General features: G+C 36.7%; 1 protein-coding gene across 4 annotated transcripts in view; it reads left to right on the top strand.

Annotated features, from left to right (window-relative positions):
- Window positions 1–22,357, top strand: part of LOC110115027 (transcriptional activator DEMETER) — a 46,475-nt gene that overhangs the window by 16,324 nt on the left and 7,794 nt on the right. For 3 of the 4 annotated variants that reach the window (XR_002305287.2, XM_020848127.2, XM_020848128.2), the window contains exon 12: window positions 21,823–22,275. Coding sequence is in view for 2 of the 4 variants with exons in the window: in XM_020848127.2 (XP_020703786.1) it covers window positions 21,823–22,275 (453 nt within the window). In the remaining 2 variants the exon portion in view is untranslated. Of the gene's footprint in view, window positions 1–21,822; window positions 22,280–22,357 lie in introns of all 4 variants that reach the window. The other variant, XR_003701425.1, reaches the window with a different exon arrangement.

Below are 22,357 nucleotides of genomic sequence, written 5' to 3'. Positions count from 1 at the left end.
ATTCCAGAAAGGGCTAAATCCATTTTAGGGTTTTACCTAATCAATTGGCCGGATTCTAGTTCTTATCTAATGAAACTTTCTTCACTATGTGCCTTAGCTAGTCATATCTTTCCCTCCCTCTTACGAATCTCTCAAGAGAAGCTTGCATAGCCTTATGCTTTTTTAGATGAAAGGGACGATATTGCTCTCAGAACTATACTTTGTTTTCGAGGGGAGCCGAGCCTTCGTAGCGAGACAGGTTGTACCTATTTGATGCGGATCGTTAGGTCCACATCCCAATTGGGCATGTGGTTAGGTTGTCACTCGTGAGAGTGGTGATATTTATCACATTTCCTAGGTAGGGTACCTAGGACGTTCATCCTAGATACAACTACTATGAGCTCACATCTCAGTGCCTTCCTATGGTTGTTTTACCTGTCCAATTGTCCTTTCTTATTCTTCAAAATTCTAAATTTGTTGAAGATCTCTTGAGCCAAAATACAATGTTCTGACATTGATCTACCTAGAATGAAAGCCATCTGTTCCTCAGAAATCATCTTGGGCATGTACTTTTTCAGCCTATTCACCAACATAGTAGCTACAATCTTATACGTAGTTTGACATAGGCAAATAGGCCTATAGTTAAATGGTACACATGGGTTCTTCACTTTGGGGATTAATACAATCAAAGTATCTTTCCATTCCTTGTGCATACTATCAGTATTAAAAAACTTTATGATAACCTTCCAAGTAGTTTCACCTACTAAACTTCAATAGCATTTAAAGAATGAAGAAGTCACACCATTAACCGCAGGTGACTTATTGTTACCTTCCAGGAAAACCGCTTCCTTATAGTCTTCCATGAAAAACTCAGCCCCCAAAGCCTTCCTATCCGACGTATCAACCTCTGCTCATCAGAAATCTCCGGCCACCCTGTCAATTGACATTCTCTGTATCTCCATTTTTCTTCAAAAAACTAAAGAAAAACCTGCTCAATCTGCTCCTCTTCCTCCACCAAGTGATTATTCCCATCTTTGATTTGTCTTATCAACTTTGCATTTCTCCTTGCTAATGCAAAATTATGAAAAAACTTGGAATTTGTATCCCCTTCCTCTTGCCATCTTGCCTTAGCCCTTTGATTCCACCAAGTAGAAAGTCTTCTAAGAGTAACATTAAGCTCATGAACCTTACTCCTAAGAAGAAACAAATATTCAATAGGAAAAAACTCCATCCAGGCCTCCTTAATCTGTAAATCCAGAATTTCTCTTTTCAAGTCATCTTTCAACTTGCACAAATCCTTGCATTTATTTTTACTCCAGATGAATAAGGCTCTCAACGTCCTTTTAAACTTTCTATGAAGAACCTCCACCTCATCCCCGAAGTCCGCTTTCTTCCATGAGTTATAAACAATGTTCCAAGCAGTCGGGTATGACCTCTAAGTATCTTCAAATTTGATGATCTTAGCCTTGTTAAGTTGCATAGCTTCCATTTTAAAGACAATTGGACTATGATCGGACGCCACCCTTGCAAGGTGCCGCACTTTTCCTGAGGGGACCAAGTGTAAAGATGCTGAATTTAACAAGTACCTATCTAACCTTTCCCATGTCCTTGAAGCTCCTTCTTTGTTATTGCACAAGTAAAACTTGGTCCAACAAAACATACATCATGAAAGTCATAATTAGTCATTAAATCCCTCATCTCTCTAGGACCTCTAGAGAAGAGGCATCTCTTTCCACCCTTCTTCTCTTCCTTAGTCAGAATGCAATTAAAGTCCCCCCCCAGAATGCAATTAAAGACCCCCCCCCCCACCCACAATGGAAGGACCCATGCCCACCTTTTTTCTAGCAAACTCCATAGATTCCTTCTTTCAACACAACATCTACTACCATAAACAGTGGCCACCTTCCACTCACCCATAGATGGAGTAGTAAGGTCCCCCACAACCACTTGAGAAGAACTCTCATCTACCACAAAAGATGCCACCTTCATGTTCCATACAACCAAAATTCCCCCAGAAGTACCCACAGCTGGGTGGTGGAAGAAATCCCAATCACTCCCAATAAGGCTATCCACATCCCTTCTATCAACACTACTAAGTTTAGTCTCCATCATCCCAATAAAGAACACATCATGTTCCCTTACAATCTCCCTCAGATATAGAAAGGCCTCTCTCTTCCTGGCCCCCCTACTATTCCAAAATATGACGGACGACATTAAGCTAACAGAGGGGAACCGTCCCCACCCGCCACATTTTCTTTACCATCTCTTTTTTTCTTTTTGTGCTCAGGTTCTAATGGTCCCAACGACTTCAATTCCTTGGCCAATTTAAATTTGACCATGTTGCTGTTAAGAGCAACAGCGGTCTTCAATTCATTCAGAATTTCTTCAGCAGCAGTAGTTTCCTGCGTATGTTCTACTGTGGGATGATTCATCACTTCCCCTTCTTCAATATCTTCCATCAAAGCATTAAACTTATTGGCTACAGCAATATTCATCTCCATTCCCATATTATCTTTCGCAATATCAGAACATCTGCCTATGTTCTCATTCTTCTGGTCAGCTTGTCTCACTTATGTATCCACCACCTTTACACTTTGTTGAACTGCATTCTGCACATCGTCACTCGCCTTCTTCACATATATACCAGGCCTTCCACCCCCTACAAATCTTTTGTTCTTAACTCTACTGTTCTTAAACCGAACATGAATCCACGGCCCGTAATCATTCCCTGAAATTTTATCCTCAGCAGAGACTGCCATACCACTTGCTGCTTTATGTTTATCCCCTGTATTCTCGCTATGAGCAGGCTTCATCACCTCAAAACATACCTTTTTATCATGTCCCACCTTTCCATAGTGGTAACATAACAAATATATTTTCTCATATTCAATTTTCTGAAAAAATCTTCCTGCCATTCCATCTATCCAAATGCCCTTCAGAAGGCTATTCTCCAAATTTAATCTTACGCACACCCGCGCAAATTCACATTTTCTCCATTTAAATAAATTCCCATCCACATACATTGGAACTCCAATTCACGATGCAATTCTTGCAATGTTCTCTTCATCCCAGCAATAAAGAGGCAAACAGGGAAGACGAATCCAAACGGGTGCAGTGATACCTTTAAAGGAATTGGGATTGAACAACGGAGACCATTTGTTTCATGCCCATAACGTATCCTCCCACGTACCACGACTCGCCATTTAAAACTTCATCCATTGCTTCCTCACTCTTGAACGAACATAAAATCCAGTTTAAGCCAAGCGACGTCATGTGAAAACTTCCATATTTATTCCATTGCCTTCTCAGTTCTAGGCTACAGGGAAAGTTATCTTATCTCCCAAAACCTTGATAACCAGTGAGTATTTCAGAACTTGTGTATTCAACACTTCCTTCTCAGCATTTAATTTGACTGCAATCCCATCCTCTGACATTTCGGCAAGATCATTGTTGAATAAAATCTTGATATGTTGGGGTTTCTTCCATGCTTCAATGAATTCCTCCTTCAAACCATTTCTATCTGCATTCCCGTTGTCAATGTTGACCTGTTTATCTTCTATCACAGATTTCATCGCAAGAGCATTGCCTTCTCGGCTCCCCAAAGCATCAATTTTAGATGCTATATACCGACCAACAATTTCCTCATTATTTCTTATGAACTTATTTACCTCCAAAATCAATCCCGCAGATGAAGATACCTCAGGATTCAGTTTTCCTGACCAAGGTTTTAAAAGGAGAAATCGGGAATCGAGGCATTTTTTCTAAGGGAGGCGAGGCGTAAGCCTCGAGGCGGATCGAGGCGTAAGCCTCAAAACGATTAAAATAAATTAATTTAAATTTATAAATAATTACAACAAATAACAAAATATTATGTCAACTATGAATTTGAAGATTTGTTTTAACAATTATTTGTACTACCAATAATAAAACAATATGAATACAACAATATACCGGTCTGCCGGGGGTCCAAGGGGGCGCTGCCCCTTGGCGGGGTTCGACCTACTTGTTTTTAAAGTTCGTAAGTTGTTTGTATGGAAAGATACCGAGTGGCACCGAGCATGTACCGCTCGGTAACGAGCATGTACCGCTCGGTACCGAGTATATGAACAGGTAGTATTAAACAATGGTCGAACAGGTAGTGTTACCTTCGGTTCAAGCTCTGACTTCACACGAAGCGTGACGAATCAAACCAGCAGAAAGGTCGTTCCCGAGTACTCCTGCCGGATCGAATAACTCACTTGTGGTCGAACACAAAGCAGCTCTCAAAAGGGACGAAGCAGAAGCAGCGCGCTCGAAAGATAAGGAATTTGTTTTTCGTTGTGAGCTCCATCCAATCTTAATGAGGCGTCGCCTCACGCTGCCTCGAGGCGTTAAGCCTCGACGCGTACGCCTCGCTGAAAAAAATCGCACGTCTCGTCAAATACATTGAGGCTTAAGCCTCAAGGTGCCGGGTTAGCACCTCGAACTGAGTCGCGCCTCTGTTCGGACGCCTCAACCTCTTTTTTAATCGATGTTCCTGACATAACTTTCGCCTTTGCAATATCTCTAGCACCTCCCGCAGCACGATCAAACTTGACTTTCTTGCCTTTTCCTTTAGCGACCACTTCTTGACAAACCGAAGGACTAGCGCCCTCTTTGATCACAAGATTATTGTTACTCTTACCATAAATTCGATCAGCACCAGACGGACGAACAGAGGCCATGATATCGGCGGAAGAAGGCCGATGAACCTCCATCCGTCGGGCGGCCATCGTCAAATCTGTCGTCCGCGGAGAACCCGCGAAAAAACTTTCAAAAAAATGAGCTTTCTCTCTCTAGAAAAACTCCCGGGAGCTTCTCTCTAAACTTTCCGCCTACCAAAAATCATTAGTAAGGGTCTTGCCATATAGACTTGCAACCTTTAAGGAAAACTTATCAATTTCTCAAGTGTACTAGTTTCGAATTTTCAAGATAATTGATTCACCTTTTTAATTGAAATTGCTTCTACCTTAAGTCTTAAGTATGATAGAGTTGTAGTTGACTCCATCAAATATTTGGATGTCCCTCCCTCCCACCGCTTCCGTGGGTTGATTTAGCTTTTGAATTAAAGTCTACCTCAAACTTAAGTTGACTTCAGAAATGAAAATTTTATCAATTTTATAGCAATTTTCTATCTTAATAGACGTCTCTTGCATGTCTAAAATCTGTTCAATGATTTTCAAAAGTCAATCTGATACTCTTTTCAAAAAGATTGGATGTGCTTTGAGGATTATTCTTCATTGTATAGGAGAATGACTTTTCTTCTCTAATACTTGAGATATAATCCCAACATTCAAAAAGAAAGCAATCGTTTCGAGATTTTAAAGAAAGTGAAACATCTTCTCAAATTCAATTGAAATTAAAAGATGCGCGAATGCGCCAAAGATTAAAAAATAGTGTAAAATGCACTATAAATAAAAAGATGCGCAATGTGCGCCACTAGAAAAAGAAAGAAAGAGGTTCCCTTCTTTTAAATCCTTAAATCTCAAAAGAAAACTCAATCAACTTTAAATACTTGACTTTGAAAATCTTAAATTCAGATTCTTCAACATGCATGAATTATCTATCAGATAGAAGAATATCATGCAAGTGGATTGAAAAAAATCAAATTTCTCTTTCCAATTTAAACCCCTTTGAAATTGATTTTAATTCAAAATCTATACAAGGGAGACCCAATTTAGTTTATACGAAACTTGGTCTGGGTCAACAAAACTAAAATTCTTTCAGATTAGTTGGAGTCGACTCTACTTCTCACTCTAATTGATAAAATTGTTCCTGTTTGTCGTTCTGACAGGGTCCAAATGGTTAGAGGAAATTTCCAATAAAATGAATGAATCATCTTCTCTTGATAAAAATTCAAATCTTGTCCTTGAGGAATGGGTATAAGTCCTTGCACATAAGCATCTTTTTCTTCAAGGCCTTCTTAACAAAATTACAATATACTCGATCCAAGATCAAACCCCACTAGAGGAGTATTTTGTAATGCTGAAAATTGCCGTTCAAAATCAAACCACGACTGAGCAGAATATCCAACTCTAATTTGAGGAGCTCGAGGCCTTGCATAGCTTTGTGTTTAAGGCATATAAAGCCTGAGTTATTTAAGATAGCGCGACTTAGAACCTTCCAAATAGGAGACTTGGTCTAGGTTCTTTTGATGTATATCTTAGCCTACCGAGAGATCGGTGGAGTTTTGAACCAATACAAGACTGCCCTCTTATCGTAAGAAACGATCTTTGTGAAAATTGCAAACATTAACGGGTCGAACCTGAAGGATGCTACCTGTTATTTTCAAATGTTGGGGCGGCTCTTCAGGAAGTACCATGCCAGATAAGTATCAAATTCAAAGTTAATAAAAATTCTTCAAATTTCCTGGATTAAGGAACTTTCTCAATTCAAAATCAAACATCAGAAACTTTCAAAATTCACATTTAAAAATCAAATTTAAATTTCAAAATTCAAAATCAAATCAATTCAAATTCAAAAAGTCATTCAAATCTCAAATTCCAAAAGTCAGACTCGATCCTCTGTGTGGAGCAAGTTTCCTCCACATACGATCATTCCAGACCTGATCCTCTATATGGAGCAAGTTTCCTCCATATACGATCATTCCAGACTCGATCCTCTATGTGGAACAAGTTTCCTCCACATATGATCATCTAGATCCGGTTTTCCGTGTAGAGCAAGTTTTCTCTCCACAAGATCGTCCTTTAGTGATGGAGTACGCCCTCTGTGCCACCATCCTAAATTCAAAATATAAATTCGATTTTTTGTGGGAAGCAATGCTTCATTCCCATGAGATCTTTCTAGTCTTCTTTTCCATAAGGTTGGTGTGAGTCCCAGAACTTCATTTCCTTCGGATTAGAATCACTAGTAATGGAGCACGCCCTCTGTGGCACCATCCTAGTTTCAAATTCAAAATTGATCTTCTGTGGTTAGGTTTGAGTCCCAGTGCTTCCTATCCACAAGATCTTCTAGTTTTCTTTTCCTTAAGGTTAGGTGTGAGTTTCAGAGCTTTCTTTCCTTAGGATTAGAATCACTAGTGATGGAGCACGCCCTATGTGGCACCATCCTAGTTTCAAATTCAAATTCGATCTTCTTTGGTTAGGTGTGAGTCCCAGTACTTCCTACCCATAAGATTTTCTAGTTTTCTTTTCCTTAAGGTTTGGTGTAAATCACAGAGTTTCCTTTCCTTAGGATTAGAATCACTAGTGATGGAGGACGCCCTGTATGACACCATCCTAGTTTCAAATTCAAATTCGATCTTTTGTGGTTAGTTGTGAGTCCCAATGCTTCCTACCCACAAGATCTTCTAGTTTTCTTTTCCTTAAGGTTAGGTGTGAGTCCCAGAACTTCATTTCCTTAGGATTAGAATCACTAGTGATGGAGCATGCCCTCTGTGGCACCATCCTAGTTTCAAATTCAAATTCGATCCTTTAGGAGTAGGTGTGAGTCCCTGTGCTTCTTATCTCCTACGATCTCGACCAACTAGTAGTGGATTTAAGCCTGCTGGGCCCCATCATAGTTCAGTCACCTTCTAGTATTTTAAGGTTAGGTGTGAGTCCCAGAGCTTCCTTTTCTTAGGATTAGATCCACTAGTCATGGAGCAGGCCCTCTGTGGCACCATCCTAGTTTGAAATTTCAAATCTGATCCTCTGTGGGAAGCAATGCTTCCTTCCCACATGATCACCCTCTTTTCCTTAAGGATAGATATGAGTCATAGTGCTTTCTTTCCTTAGGATTAGATCCACTAGTGATGGAGCACGCCCTCTGTGGCACAATCATAGTTTCAAAATCCAGATTAAACCTTCTGTGGGAAGCAATACTTCCTTCCCACAGGGTCCTCCAATCTTCTTCTCCTTAAGGTTAAGTTTTCTCATTCCCTTAGGATTATATCTACTAGTGGTAGAGTACACCCCTCATGGCACTACGCTAGTATCAAACCAAAATTTGATCCTCTATAGTTATGAGTTCTTCCTTCCTATACAGTCCTCAAATCTTCTTCTCCTTAAGGTTAGGTTTCCTCATTCCCTTAGGATTAGATCTACTAGTGGTAGAGTACACCCCTCGTGGCACTACCCTAGTATCAAACCCAAATTTGATCATCTATTGTTAGGAGTTCTTCCTTCCTATACGATCCTCCAATCTTCTTCTCCTTAAGGTTAGGTTTCCTCCTTCCCTTAGGATTAGATCTACTAGTGGTAGAGTACGCCCCTTGTGGCACTACTCTAGTATCAAACCCAATTTCGATCCTTTATAGTTAGGTGTTCTTCCTTCTTATACGATCCCTCAGTCTTGTTCTCCTTAAGGTTAGGTTACCTCCTTCCCTTAGGACTAGATCTATTAGTGGTAGAGTACGCCCCTCGTGGCACTACCTTAGTATCATATCCAATTTCGATCCTCTATAGTTAGGAGTTCTTTCTTCCTATACGATCATCTAGTTTTCTTCTCTTCCTTAGAGTTTAGGTACTCCCTTCCCTTAGGACCAGATCTGCTAGTTATAGAGTACGTCCTTAGTGGCACTACCCTAGTACCAAATCAAAACTCAATCCTCTAGGGTTAGGTCATCCCTTTTCTTAGAACCAAATCAAAACTCAATCCTCGAGGGTTAGATATTCCCTTCCCTTAGAACCAATTTCAAATTCAATCTTCTAAGGTTACGCTTCCCTTCCATTAGAATCAAAACACAAATCTGATCCTCTATAGTTAGGAATTCGTCATGCCTATACGATCACCCAGGTTTTCTTTTCCTCTAGGAATAGACTTTCTTATCCCTAAGGATTCTACCCACTAGTGGTAGAGTATGCCCTCCGTGGCACTACCCTAGAATCAATTCAAACCCCGATTCCCTAGGGATAGACCTTTCCTTCCCTTAGGACCAGACCCACTAGTGATAGAGTACGCCCTCCGTGGCACTACCATAGTATAAGTTCTAACCTTGATTCCCTAGGGATAAACTTCTCCTTTCCTTAGGATTAAAACTCTAGACTTGACTTTTGAATTCGGTCAATGCCAATATGTGCAGTAGAACTTCATTCTACTACACATATTGGGGTCTATTTGTTGACCTCATTTTTGTATTAGGTCACACTAGGATCAATCCAGACCGTAGGATCTATCCATAATCTTAGATCAATCTAGACCTTAGGATCTATCTAGATCTTAGATTAATCCAGACTCAAATCCAATACTAAAGGTCCAAGTCCTGAAAGCCTTTTCCAAGTATTTCAAACACATCAAAACCTAGTCAAATGACATCTGATTTAGAGTATATTAATTTCACATTTATATGACATGTCTCTAGTTGCAACCCTCCAAATTTGAGCTCATTCTGAGATCTCTAACTCCAAAAATTAAATTGAAATTCAAAGGTTGTAAAACCTTCAAATAAATTAGCCTATACAACTGGACCTATCCCCTAGTGGATCTTGACTTTAGAGGTTTTTAAAGCCTCTAAACACTTCCAGACCCTTAATTATATCATGTTAAATGATAAACTGCATTTTGGTAGACCCATTTTGAACCCTAGTTGACCAAAATGTCCCTTAAGGGCAATTTTGGAGTTTTTCATAGACTTCAACATGCCCTTTTCAAATCAAACCCCAGAACATCTTCCAATACATCCTAACCATCATTAAGAGTGCAATGGACTCAAGCCCTGACCCTGATCAAGCCTGATTGACCAGTTTGACCCTTTTGACCAAAATATCCCTTAGGGGTTTGAATACCCATTTTAAATCAAATGACCTCCAAATTGTTTAGAACTACTACTATCAATTTTCAAATATCAAATATAACCTGCCAAGCTCAAACCACTGGTCCTAGATCAACCTAGGTTGACCATATCAAATCTTAAGCTCTTTCTACCCTTGAATCAAACCTTTGATGCATTCAAACCTCATTCAAACTCTCTGGAACATATCCTTGATGACTTGGACTTGATAGATCATCCTAACCCAGTCATCAGTTCACTTGGTCAACTGGACCCATGTTTAGTCAAACCTGACCCATTCAGACTGAATGGCCTATATCCAAATCTAGTCAACAAAGTCTTCTAGGGGTTTTAAATGGTCAAATTTCCCTTGAACCCCTTTCAAGTTTCAATCTCACTATGTGAATGCCTTGAGATCCATCTAATCAGCTCCTCAAACTCCACCCATGCCACCTCAGTTGCCATGTGGCATGGGGACTAGTCAAACCGTCAAACCTAGGCTTTAGGGTGGTCAAATTTGGTCAAATGATCCCTTAAACCTAATCCCTTTTAATCCTAAGCTATTCCAGCTGTTTAATCAAACTATAGAACATTCCTAGATCCCCTCCCAGCCCTTAGATCCAGATCTAATGGCTCTTAATCATCCCATGCCCAAGTGGGGACCAAAACCCCTTTCCACATGGCATGTCCTTGAGCTATCCTTCTCCCAGCATTTCCAACCACCCCAGGAACATGTGGAAGCATCTAGGAGCTCCCCCAACTAATCCCAGTCATTGATTTTTCCAGGGGACATTTGAATAGGATGAAAACCCTCATTTGAGCTATCATTCTCTCCTTAGCATTATCTCACTCAATCCCTCTCCTCCAGAGCTATTCCAGTCCCCAAAAACTCTCCAAAAAACTTATCCAAACACTTCCTTAGCTCTTCCAAGCCTTCCCCCACCAGATCCTGTCTTCCAAATTCTCATTGGAGAAGAGAGATGGTCTAGAGAGAGAATAAGAGGATTTCAAGAATAACTTCAAATCCAGCCAAATCCAGCTCTTGGAGTCTTCACAAAAGTTGACGAGGACATTTTCATCTTTCCAACAAGCCGAAGAAGTCAAAATTCCACTTGCTAGATTGTAAGTTATTTATGTTTTAAGTTTAAAATTAAATTTGAAACTGTAGCAAAATCTACAGTGCATGGAGCCCTAAAAATCCATGCATTGGAAGATTATGTTACCATAATTCTATGTTATAAATTTCATGAATTTTGATTGAGTAATTTGAGAGTTTTGAGCATTTGAAATTTTCCATTTAAAAGTAAACTGTGAGGGCTCGGGAGATCATGACCGTCCGATCGATCATCAGACGGTCCAGATCGAATCTGGACCGCGCGACTTCCATGGGGATTAAATGCGGGTCCCCTGGCCAAACCGCGCGGATGATGTGGCTTGCTGTGGTCGCTTGGATCAGATCACACTTGATCAGATCGGACGGCCACCGCATATACCGACGTGGTTAAGTAACCAGTCGGGATCACGCCACGTGTACAGACCACGGCCCGCACTGCCGTGCAGCCAATCATTGCCAATGATTGGTTTGGCTGCGCCGGCGGCCCGATTTGATTAATTTAATTAAAAAATTATTTAAATGCTCGAAAACTTATAAAATCCATAGAAAATTCATTCTTCATCCGATTTTTGCTTGCAATACCTCTATGGATTCAGGGTGAAGAGCTCTATCACACAAAAATAATTTCATTTAGTTTTAATGTATTTTCCAGGATTTATTTAATTAATATTGAATTAAATCATTATTTATTTACACATTTAATTGTCATCCATTTGGATTCAATTTTGGCAGGAGCTAATCACAGGATACTTTCTATTTTCTGTGATTTTTCCTGCCCTAATTGAGTATATGATTGAACTCTATGGAATTTTCTATCATGTGGGTCAAATTTTGACTCAAATAATAGAAAATTCATTTCACCCTATGCATGTAGTTTTAGGCTTTCATCTTGCTGTGGTATTCTTTCACATGTCTAAGGGTTAGATTAACAGAGATTTAAGCCCAATTGAATACTAGTGCCACCTAGAAAAATAATTAAGGACAAGGTCTAGTCAACTTAGAAAAATCCTAGGAAATTCTACACACACCCAATAGGGGTGAAACTTGAGAACATTAAACTTAGGGGTTGTTTGGTTGCCTGGAAAAGAAATGTAGTGTAAAGTAAATGCAATGTAAAGTAAATGTAATGCATTTTGAATACTTTGAGCCTGTTTGGTTCTCTGCAAAATAAACGCAGGAAAATTGTTTCCCTTGTTTGGTTAGGTATATCCAGAGTAAAGTAAAAGCATTTTTTTAATAATTTATTTTGGCATTAACATAAGTATATTTATAATAGCAGTGTATTTAAAATAATTAGTATTATTTGGTGTTATAATTTTTTTATTTAATTCAATTTAGGGAAAATAATTTATTTTTTTAAAAAATAACATTTATTTATTTCATAATAAATCAATCCCCTTCCATCTTGCTACATATTTTGACCAATTGCAACTTATCAAAGCTCCAAACAGCAAGACTATAACGACTACTGAGAGTGTATAACCTTATAATCATCATCCTTAATCTCATCAGTAAAAGCAAAAGTATTAGCTGCTTTCTTCAATTTTGAATCCATACCATGTGAGAGTGTATCAAAACCTTCACCTTGACCATCCATAAATCATGAATTACGACTATTATTGTCTCCCAAGATATTGAAGGATCTCCCATGAGCCTGCTCGATTTTTTCTAGCTTGCGAAAAAATGAACCAGTATCTCATTCTCATTGTCGTTTCCTATTTTAAATCGTCCAATTGGAACAGATCTCTCTAAGAAGAGAGGGAAGAAACCTTCTCTCTCACTCTCTCTCAGAGCATGCTTGCTTGTCAATAAGTTATTAGTTGCAGTTAGCACCAAAGAAACAAAAAGGCCACCTTTACTTCTCTCCCATGGAGGGAGCTCTCTCCGGCCGCCAAAGTTTCTCCATCTTCGATATTCTAAACTGGTTCTCCATAGAAACTGGAATCTACATCAGCAAGCACCCCTAAAGATCCCTTCCTCAAGACGCATTTCATGACCTTCCCTCCTTTCTCTTCTCCAGGCCTCACCGCGGTCAAACAGCCCTCGTCTACTCTGCATCAGGATTTTTCATCTCTTACAAAGAACTCTGCTCCATTGTCGATCGCATGGCCTTAGGACTCCATGAAATCGGAATCTTACCTGGCCAAATAATTCTCATTCTCCTTCCAAACTCTGTCCTCCTCCCCGTCATGAAACTAGAGCAGTTCAATGTCTCCTATAACCGGCTGAATGGCTCCGTGCCTTCTAAGCTTTGGAAGATGCCATCGAGCGCTTTTAAGGGACCTCGCTCTGCGGTGGTTTGCTACCTCCATGCCCCAACGGGATCTCACCGATGACAGTTCCAGAGGTTGCGGGAGGTGGAGGGGGGAGTAAGCTCTCCAGCGGCGCCATCGCCGGAATCGTGGTTGGTTCGACGGCGTCAATAGTTATAGTACTAATTCTTTTTGTGTTCTTGCGCCACGGGAGGCGGCGGCCATGGTTGCGAAACGGCAAAGGGAACGTCGTCGAAGGAGAACCAGAGTTTGATTTGGAGGATTTGCTGCGGGCTTCAGCGGAGGTATTGGGGACGGGACGTTTGGGACGGCAAAGGGAACGTCGTCGAAGGAGCTAAGTCGAACGAGAACGAAGGAGCCGAAGACGCCACTCGTGCAATCTTACACCTGCGAAGCAATGAAGCCGAACATCGAAGACGATGAAATGCAGAGAATTTAGAACCCGCTCAATTTGAGCGGGTTTCTTTTTCGCCGAAATACCTCTATTAATACACCGCTAATTCCTCCGACGATTTTCTTTTGTTCCGCTCAAAATGAACCAAACAGCCTCATTTAACAAATACCTGTAATTATTTTACTTTACCCATCTAATGCTGCATACCAAACAACCCCTTAGTGATATTATAAACCTTAGGTTCAAATTTCACCCAATTTGAAGCTCATTAAGTCAGAAAATTAAAGAAATAAAAAATCAACGTCATTAACGATCTTAAAGTTTTAAAAAAAATCTAATAAGTCAAATTTAAATCCTAAAACTACAAATAATATCTCTAACTAACCAGAATTCAAATCTTAATCAATGAAAATTAAAAGCCCTTTGATTTGACAGCAAATTGAATCTTAATTTAATTTTAATTGAAAATTGAATATTTAATTGATTTAATTAATTAAAAATAATAAAAAATTCAAAAAATTCCCAAACACTTAGAATCTCAACTTAGGTCATTTTTTACCTTTGGAGCTGATTTTAAGGAGTTCAGAGTACATTTGGATTCAAATCAATAAAGAGCCCTTAATTAAAACAAATTAAATAATTCAATAAATACTCAGACTTTGATAAATCATAACTAATTCTAGAAAATTCAAAATTGAACAAACTCAATGGCATTCAACTCATAATAAATTCTAATATTTATTAAAAACATCAACCTTCCAAAAATCATTCAAATTTGAAAAATTCAACTTTTGGTTAAACTTATGTCAAAATCAAGTCAAAATTTTAAACCTTCATAATAAAATGTAGAAAAATCCAAATCCAACAAACTTAGTGTCTAACAACTCATCTTAAGGTCTAGTATTTTATAAAAATACTAACATTCCAGAATTCAACTTTAATTAAAAAGTTATTTTTTAACTCCTTAATCAAATGATTAAAATAATTCAAAAAATTCTTAAAACTAAAAAAATCATTTTAAAACTCCAGAAATATTTAATCAACCCTAAAACCAGCAATCAATCAATCTTAATTAATATTTATTAACTTTTAAACTTTAATCAACTTAAGCCACTTAATTATACCGGGTACCCTTGGATGATCCAAGCCTACGAGGCTATTAAATTAACCTCAAGGAAGGTGAAATAAACTTTACGGCCTCGGTGAAAAACAAAGGTGGTATCCAACAAACAATTAAAATTAATCTTAAATTAATTTTAAATTATTAATACTTAAATTTTAATCAATATTTTTCCTTAAGTCTTTCAACCAATCAAATCCTTAAACAACTTTAACTTATTACCCTACCTAGGACATATCCAAATCACATAACCTACTCACATACTTTAGATGATTTGCTAGGACAACTAACTCTAGTCTTAGGCTAGGCCGGTGTTTACTTTTCTACTGTTAGAATCCTGGTTGTTGTCAGTGGTGCCCAGCCACTTTACTTTTTTGCAAATTCTGTGATGTAATATTAAGTGGCGCTTGCCATATCGACTTTCAATTTGAATAATTAATTTAGTTGATTTGTTTAATTGATTGCACAATAGAACTACCTGCTTTTCTAGTTTTTTTACTTGCATGTCGTATTTGTTTTAGCCTGGACTACGATTGTAGGTTCATAAGGACCGGTCCAATTTTTTTTTACATTAATTAAAGTTAAAATTTTTAAGATAAGATACTCTAACAATCTTAAGAACTAAGCTCGGACTCGCCGAGGGTTTTTTATGCATTCATATTGAATCTTCTCTACCTTGTTAGGCACCTCCCCGCTTGCGGGTTTTGGCTGACCACCTAGCCTATGAGGGTGCAGATCTGTCAAGGGGATGTTGTGCAATCTCTAGGAAAAAATCCATTTTTAAGTCAAATTTTTAAACTGCTTTATTTTAATTCATATAAACTAGCATGCATCGCATTAGTAACAAACTTAAAAGAGTTAGGTTGTTAAAGGGGCCAATTAGGATCCGCTCTAGAAGCGCTTAGGTGGTTTAGCTGGCTCCCAGTCCAGGCCGGGATAAGTCCAGATCTATATTGCACTAGTTAGGTTCGGATTATTGATTTTCAGTTACCCACTTTAGACTTAGGTTCAGAGACAAGTTCGGGTTATAAAACCTCAACCTCCGGGATTTGAATCCCAATTTTCTAATAAAAGTTATCACTCAAACTTAAAATCTCTCTCAATCAAATTCAAGTCTAACACTTAAGATAAACTGGGGTGTTTCTGAAGTAATTCAGAATCTCAAAACAACTATATATATATATATATATCAACTGCTTGGAATCATATTTATAACTGCTGATTATTAGGATAACCCTGCAGGATCGAGTTTAGAATTTTCTCTTTTATCAAATGTAATTTGATTATATCATGGTTATAAAAATTTAAAGTGACTAGGAATAGAATCCTGGTTGTTGTCAGTAGTGCCATTCCTATCTTTTTTTCTTTGACTCCAGAAATAAGTGTTCAACCTTGAACCAATCCCGATTGAAAATTCCAACTCTTTTTTCCTTTGACATCAATCTTTGAATTCTTAAATAAAATTTCTACCGCTATTTTAATCGAGAGTATTCGTAAGAAACTCCAGTTTCTTACAATGTAATTAACTACAGTTTCTTACAATGTAATTAACTACGAGGGCTTGCGCTCGTAGGAGATTTAGAAACCCATATATAATTTTTCAAAAATCAAATTTTCAAAACCTTTAATTAATTATCTTTGGGAAAATTAAATATGACAATTATTATCGTCATTTTCAATTGATTAATAATAAGCGATATCTTCTTTCTTCGGAAAGATATGTCATTATATTATTATGATCTTGATTATAAAATTAATGATCATTTTATCCAGATTAGCATAGTTAAACACTCGATTAAATTCCATTTTGACCCTTCGGGGTTAAATGTGATTCTTTACTGAGTTTGACTATGATAATTAGGATAAACTTAAAATTCTGTAATATGAACCTATTAGTGAATAATATTCTCTCATTTTGAGATGATATATTGTTCTTAATATCGTGTTCGATTTTAAAACTAAAATTCCGGATATTTAACTTTCCCAAAGAAAATTAATACTTTTCAAAACCACATTTTTCAATTAAACACTAGCGCCATCGATCTTAGATCCGATTGGGGCGATTGCAAATTCAAGACCTCGTGCCGTCGATCTTAGATCCCACCAGGAAGAAATTATCGGCAAGTGCCGTCCCAACCTCCCATCGCAGGGAGGGGGACATCGGGAAGTTGTCGACCATAATCGTTTTGGAAGACAACCAATTAGGGAAAAATTAGGTTTAAATTTTAATTGAGTAATTCAATTAACCAATTGATTAAATTTAAAGATTGAAATTATTTTATTAATTTTAATTAATTAATCAAAATTAATTGATCAGCTGAAATTACTTAATTGAAATTAATTAAAATTTATTAGTTGGTTAGTTTAAAATTTCAAGAGTATTTAAAATCCAAGAACATTTAAAATTTGAGAGAAGTTTAAACTCTAGGAGCATATCAATTAATTAAAAGAAAGCAATCAAATTTATTATTAGTTAATTAATTAATGCAATTAATTAGAAAATTTATTTTTGATTAATTAGTTAATTAATTAATGAAGCAATTATAAAAGTAAATGCAAAAAAATAGTGTTTACACTAAGGATGTACAATTCAACATCAAAAAAATTTTTGTACAATCAACAACTGCTCTCAACAAACTGACACTCAAACCTCTCAAACAAACTCTCCAAATTCTCCAAAAATAGCTCTTTGTGCTAGATCTCCAATGCTTCTGTGCGAACTCCAAGGTAGCATGCATTCCTTCAAGAAAGCAAGCAAAATGGACTAATACCAAAATAAATACTAAAAGAAGAAAAAGAACAAGTAGTAAACTACGATACTGAAAGAAAAAGAACAAGGTATTGAAAATTAAACTATAGTACTGAAAGAAAAAGAATAAGGTACTAGTGCAAGAAAGAAAATCTAGGTACTGAAAAATAAAGTGCATGAATAGAAAAGCTGGGTAACGTACTGAACTACTAAAGCAGAAAGAAAAAACCAGTAGTAAAAGCTCTAGTGTCGGCCTAGTAAATCAATGAAAGCTAAAAGTCTAGTGTCAAGCTAGTAAACAACTACTACTATAGTACCTACGAGTTCGATCTAATCTATCCTAAAACTTTTAGGGTACTTCTAAATGCAGAAGCCATAAGACCTATCTAAAATCAAACCAACGAGCAGCCTTGCTATAGAGTTAGATTGTAAGACCCATCAACAGGCTACTTTCTAAGGGAAGTTGTAAGACCTAAATAAATAAAACAAACAAACATCTTAGCTTATAGGGCTATGTTGTAGGACCCACCGGTAGGTTGCTTCTAATAAAAGCCGTAAGACCCACTAATGGGCAACTCCTAAGTGAAGTTGTAAGACCCATATGTTAGAGAATTTGTAAAACAAAGTGCAAAAAACTAAAACCCAAATAAACAAATTGAATAAACAACTTCTAAATCTAAACTTCTAAATGTATTTGTAAGATCTACCTTAAAAAACTAAACCTTTGGGCATGTTAGCTTATAGAGCTAAAGTTGTAAGACCCATCGGTAGGCTAGATCTAATAGAAGCTGTATGACCCGCTTTATGGGCTACTTTCAATGAAAGTTGTAAGTCTTGACCCAAATTCAAACACTCGGGCTTTTTTTAGGAGAGGCCGTAAGACGCGCTTTAATTCAAACTTCTAGTTAACTTTTAAATGAAGTTATAAATCCCAAAGTAAATTACCTTATGAGTATTCTAATAGATATAAACATCAAAATTCAATAAAATTAAAGCTTACATGTAACCACTTCAGTTTACTTTAGATCTCTTAGAGGAGGAGACCCATGTTTGTTAATCAAATTTTCTGGACACTACGGTCAACGATTGGTAGTATTGATTGACTGAAACCTTTGATATACCCATGACGACTGAACCATAGGATCTTGATTGGGTTTACCTTCATTTTCCCCACAACTGAGACTAAAATACCTAAAAATTATTTATCCTTAATTGAGAATTTTCTCTTATGCATTAAGAGGGGTAATTTACTATGAGTGCTTGCACTCATATGAAGTACGGACCTAGATCTAACAAAACCCTGACACTTTCTCAGATGAAATCTAACTTAAGAGGAATGAAATTCTATGTTTGCGAAGTTGGATGCATGCCGACGCTTCGTTTTTTTTAAGCCAACACACACATCATATACCATATCAGTCCCCCAAAAAATTACAATCATTTTAACCTTCTAATTTAAACATGTCCCTTTCAACATATTCTTCTTAATGTCAAAAAAGGCATTGGTACGATTTCAGCACATACAGAATTTGTTGACAAATCTACAAGTAACTTGAAATTTATTATTATGCTATATAAAGATGTATGCTTCGTTTATTGAATTCATACTTCAGCAATAAAATCTTGATTGGAGAAATATATGTTTGAATTACATTATTTGTTTTCTCAATCAATTCAAACACGTTTTCTTTCATTTTGTACATAGAGATTGTAATAGATTGCTCACTTTTGTGCATGATGTGTTATAGGTAGAAATTTAATACAACAATAATATCAAGCCTTTATCCCAATATGTGGGGTTAGCTACATGACTCCTTTTTCTTCATTGTGTCATCTCAAGAGTTAAATTCTCATTTAAATCTAATAAAGAAAGGTCATTTCTAATATTTTCTAACTAAGTCTTTTTGGTTCTACCTCCACCTTTCTTAACATAAGTCAAATCTAATACGTCTACTCTCCTAAGTGCGTCATTAGAAGGCCACCGTTTTATGTGACCAAACCATCTAAGGTGACTCTCTCTAATCTTATCTTCCATTGGAGCTACTCCAACCTTTTCACGTATATGCTCATTTCGTATCCTATCTCTAAGAGTAAAATCACTCATCCACTTGAGAAACTTCATTTCTGCAACACTTAACTTAACATTTTGTACCATAAAACATTGCAGGTCTAACCACCATCTTATAATTTTTTTTCTCAAGTTTAAGGGGGACTTTTCTATCACACAACAAGCCCAATGCATTCATCCACTTCAATAGTCCAACTTGAATTTTACTAATAATATCCCCATTTATTTCACCATCACTCCGAATAATAGATCCAAGTCCCAAGATATCGAAAATGTGTGCTCTTATTAATGAGTTGACCGCTCAAAGTCACAATCTCCCCACTAGATATATTATTTCTAAATTACATTCCACCTATTCAGTTTTAGATCTACTCAAGAAAAAGCCTTTAGACTCTAAGGTTGATCTACATAATTCAAGTTTACCTTCAACTCCCTCTCTAGTCTTATCAACAAGAAAAATATCATCAGCAAAAAGTATACACTAGGGTATAGCCTCTTATAAATGTCTAGTGAGAACATCCATGACTAAAGCAAAAATATATGGGCTTAAGACTGATCCTTGATGTAATCCAGCTGAAATAGAAAAATACTTGGTCAAACCACCTTGTGTTTGAACACAAGTAACAACTCCTACATACATATCCTTAGTGACTTGGATATAAGCATTATTAATCCCTTTCTTTTTTAGAACTCTCCATAACATTTAACTTTATCATATGCTTTCTATAAATCAATAAATGTCATATGTAGATCCTTCTTATTCTCTTTATGCTTCTCCATCAAACCACTCAATAAATGTATAGCTTTTATATTAAACCTACCCGGCATGAATCCATATTGATTTTGAGAAACATTGGTATCATGCCGCAACATATGCTCCGTAACACTCTCCCATTGTTTTAAAATATGACATATAAACTTATATTAACTTTATTCCTCTATAATTTGCACAATCTTGTGCATCACCTTTATCATTAAAAATATGAATCAACACACTTATTCTCTACTCATCTGACATCTTTTTAGTCTTTAAAATAATATTAAAAAGTTTAGTAAGCCAAGAAATTCCTTCTTATGCTAAGCATTTCCACACCTCTATTTGAATATCATCAGGTTTAACTGCTTTTATACACTTCATTTTCTTTAAAGCATCTCTAATTTCTGTTTTATTAATACGCCAATAAAAAATTTCTTTATTTTCATTTAAGATGCTAAGATCACTAAAGTCAATCGCATTCTCAGAATTTTCATAAAAAAATTTACAAAAATATCTCATCCATCTTTATTGAATATCCTCTTCTTATAAAATCACTTTTTGATATTCATCATTAACATACTTTACTTGAATTAAATCCTTAATACTCTTATATCTTTTTTTGGCTAACTTATATATATATATATATCTTTTGTCCTCCTTAATATATAATCTATTCTATCAATCATTAAAAGCTAAAATCTTTGTATCACTTATTACATTCTTAGACTCCTTATGAGCCTCTTTATATATTTTACAATTATCAGAATTTTTGTTTAAACCAATTTTTATAACAAATTTTCTTATTTTTTATCTTTTCCTGTACATTTTTATTCCACCACAAATTATTTTTACTATTATGAGCTTTTTCCTTTGATACTCCAAGCTTATATTTTGCAACATTCTTAATATCACTAGCTATCTTTTCTCACATAACATTAGCTTCCTCATGCACAGTCAAAATCTTAAGATCTAGTATCTTTCTCTCAAAAATATTTTTTGTTAATGTTGTTTATATGCCCCAATCGGTTTGGTCACATAAAACGGCGGCCTTGCGCTGACCCGGTTAGTGTACTCCTAATTTTGTTTATTTTGGTGGAGGATAGTGTAGAATTGTACACATCTTGTTGTACCTTTTTGTTTATATGAATGCAAAATGCAACTTTTCAAGGATGATATTATTTCTAGAGTTTTCTATTACCTTTGCGGTTAAGGGACATCCGTGAATTTTGAGTTACAGTGCTTTCCACGTGGAGTAACATTCTAATTGAAACTGCTTGAATTTGCATGGCCTTGTTTCGTAGTAGCTTAGGAAGGTTTTTCTATTTTATTTCTTCATTCCTTCCTCTTTGTTTCTAGCAAAAATGAGTACGAACATTGCGTTGATGATAAATGGAGGTATCATCAAATGGATCTAATTGAACTGTTTCTTTATTCAATTTGTCAACTATAATTTGAATTGAAGTTGTGTGCTGCATTGCCTAGGTTGTGGATAGTTTTTGTATGCATGTTTGTTACTGATCTTTCAATTTCCTTTGCTTGATGAGAGAGAATCTGTGTGATAGATAGACATGACGTAGTGGAGGTGGAAGATGTGAGAGAGAAAACTTTCGTCTGCTAATGATGCACCTGTCATTAATGCAGTGCAAAGCTTGCACTTCCAGCACCAGAGGACAAACAATTTAAAACCTCGTCATTTCCTGGTACTCCTATGAGTGGCCGCAGTTCTTTTAATACAATACCACAGCTTCCATACCGCAAAGACGATGTATCCGGAGTATTTCATGATAATTTTTATCCTGTCATCGAGAATGCACTATCTCCTATCATAGAGGAGCCACCTTCACCACCTCGGGAAGCCTTACAGATATTAGACAAAGACATAGAAGATGCATTCTATGAAGATGATGAAATTCCTACAATAAAGCTCAATCTGGAGCAGTTTGGACAAAATTTACAGAATCTTATGCAAGAAAATGATTTGAAGATTCCAGATAATGATATATCAAAAGCATTAGTTGAGTTAAGTGCAGAGGTTGCTTCTATGCCAATCCGCAAGTTAAAGTATATAAGTTACCTTCGCACTGAGCATCATGTGTAGGTATCTTTATATGCATAACTATTTTAATTTTTTATTAGAAAATCAAAACTGTTTACTTACCTAACAACTCTCTTATTT

Source organism: Dendrobium catenatum, unplaced genomic scaffold (genome assembly GCF_001605985.2).
Source record: "Dendrobium catenatum unplaced genomic scaffold, ASM160598v2 fragScaff_scaffold_807, whole genome shotgun sequence".
NCBI classification, from domain to species: domain Eukaryota; kingdom Viridiplantae; phylum Streptophyta; class Magnoliopsida; order Asparagales; family Orchidaceae; genus Dendrobium; species Dendrobium catenatum.
This window is presented reverse-complemented; position numbering and strand designations above follow the sequence as displayed.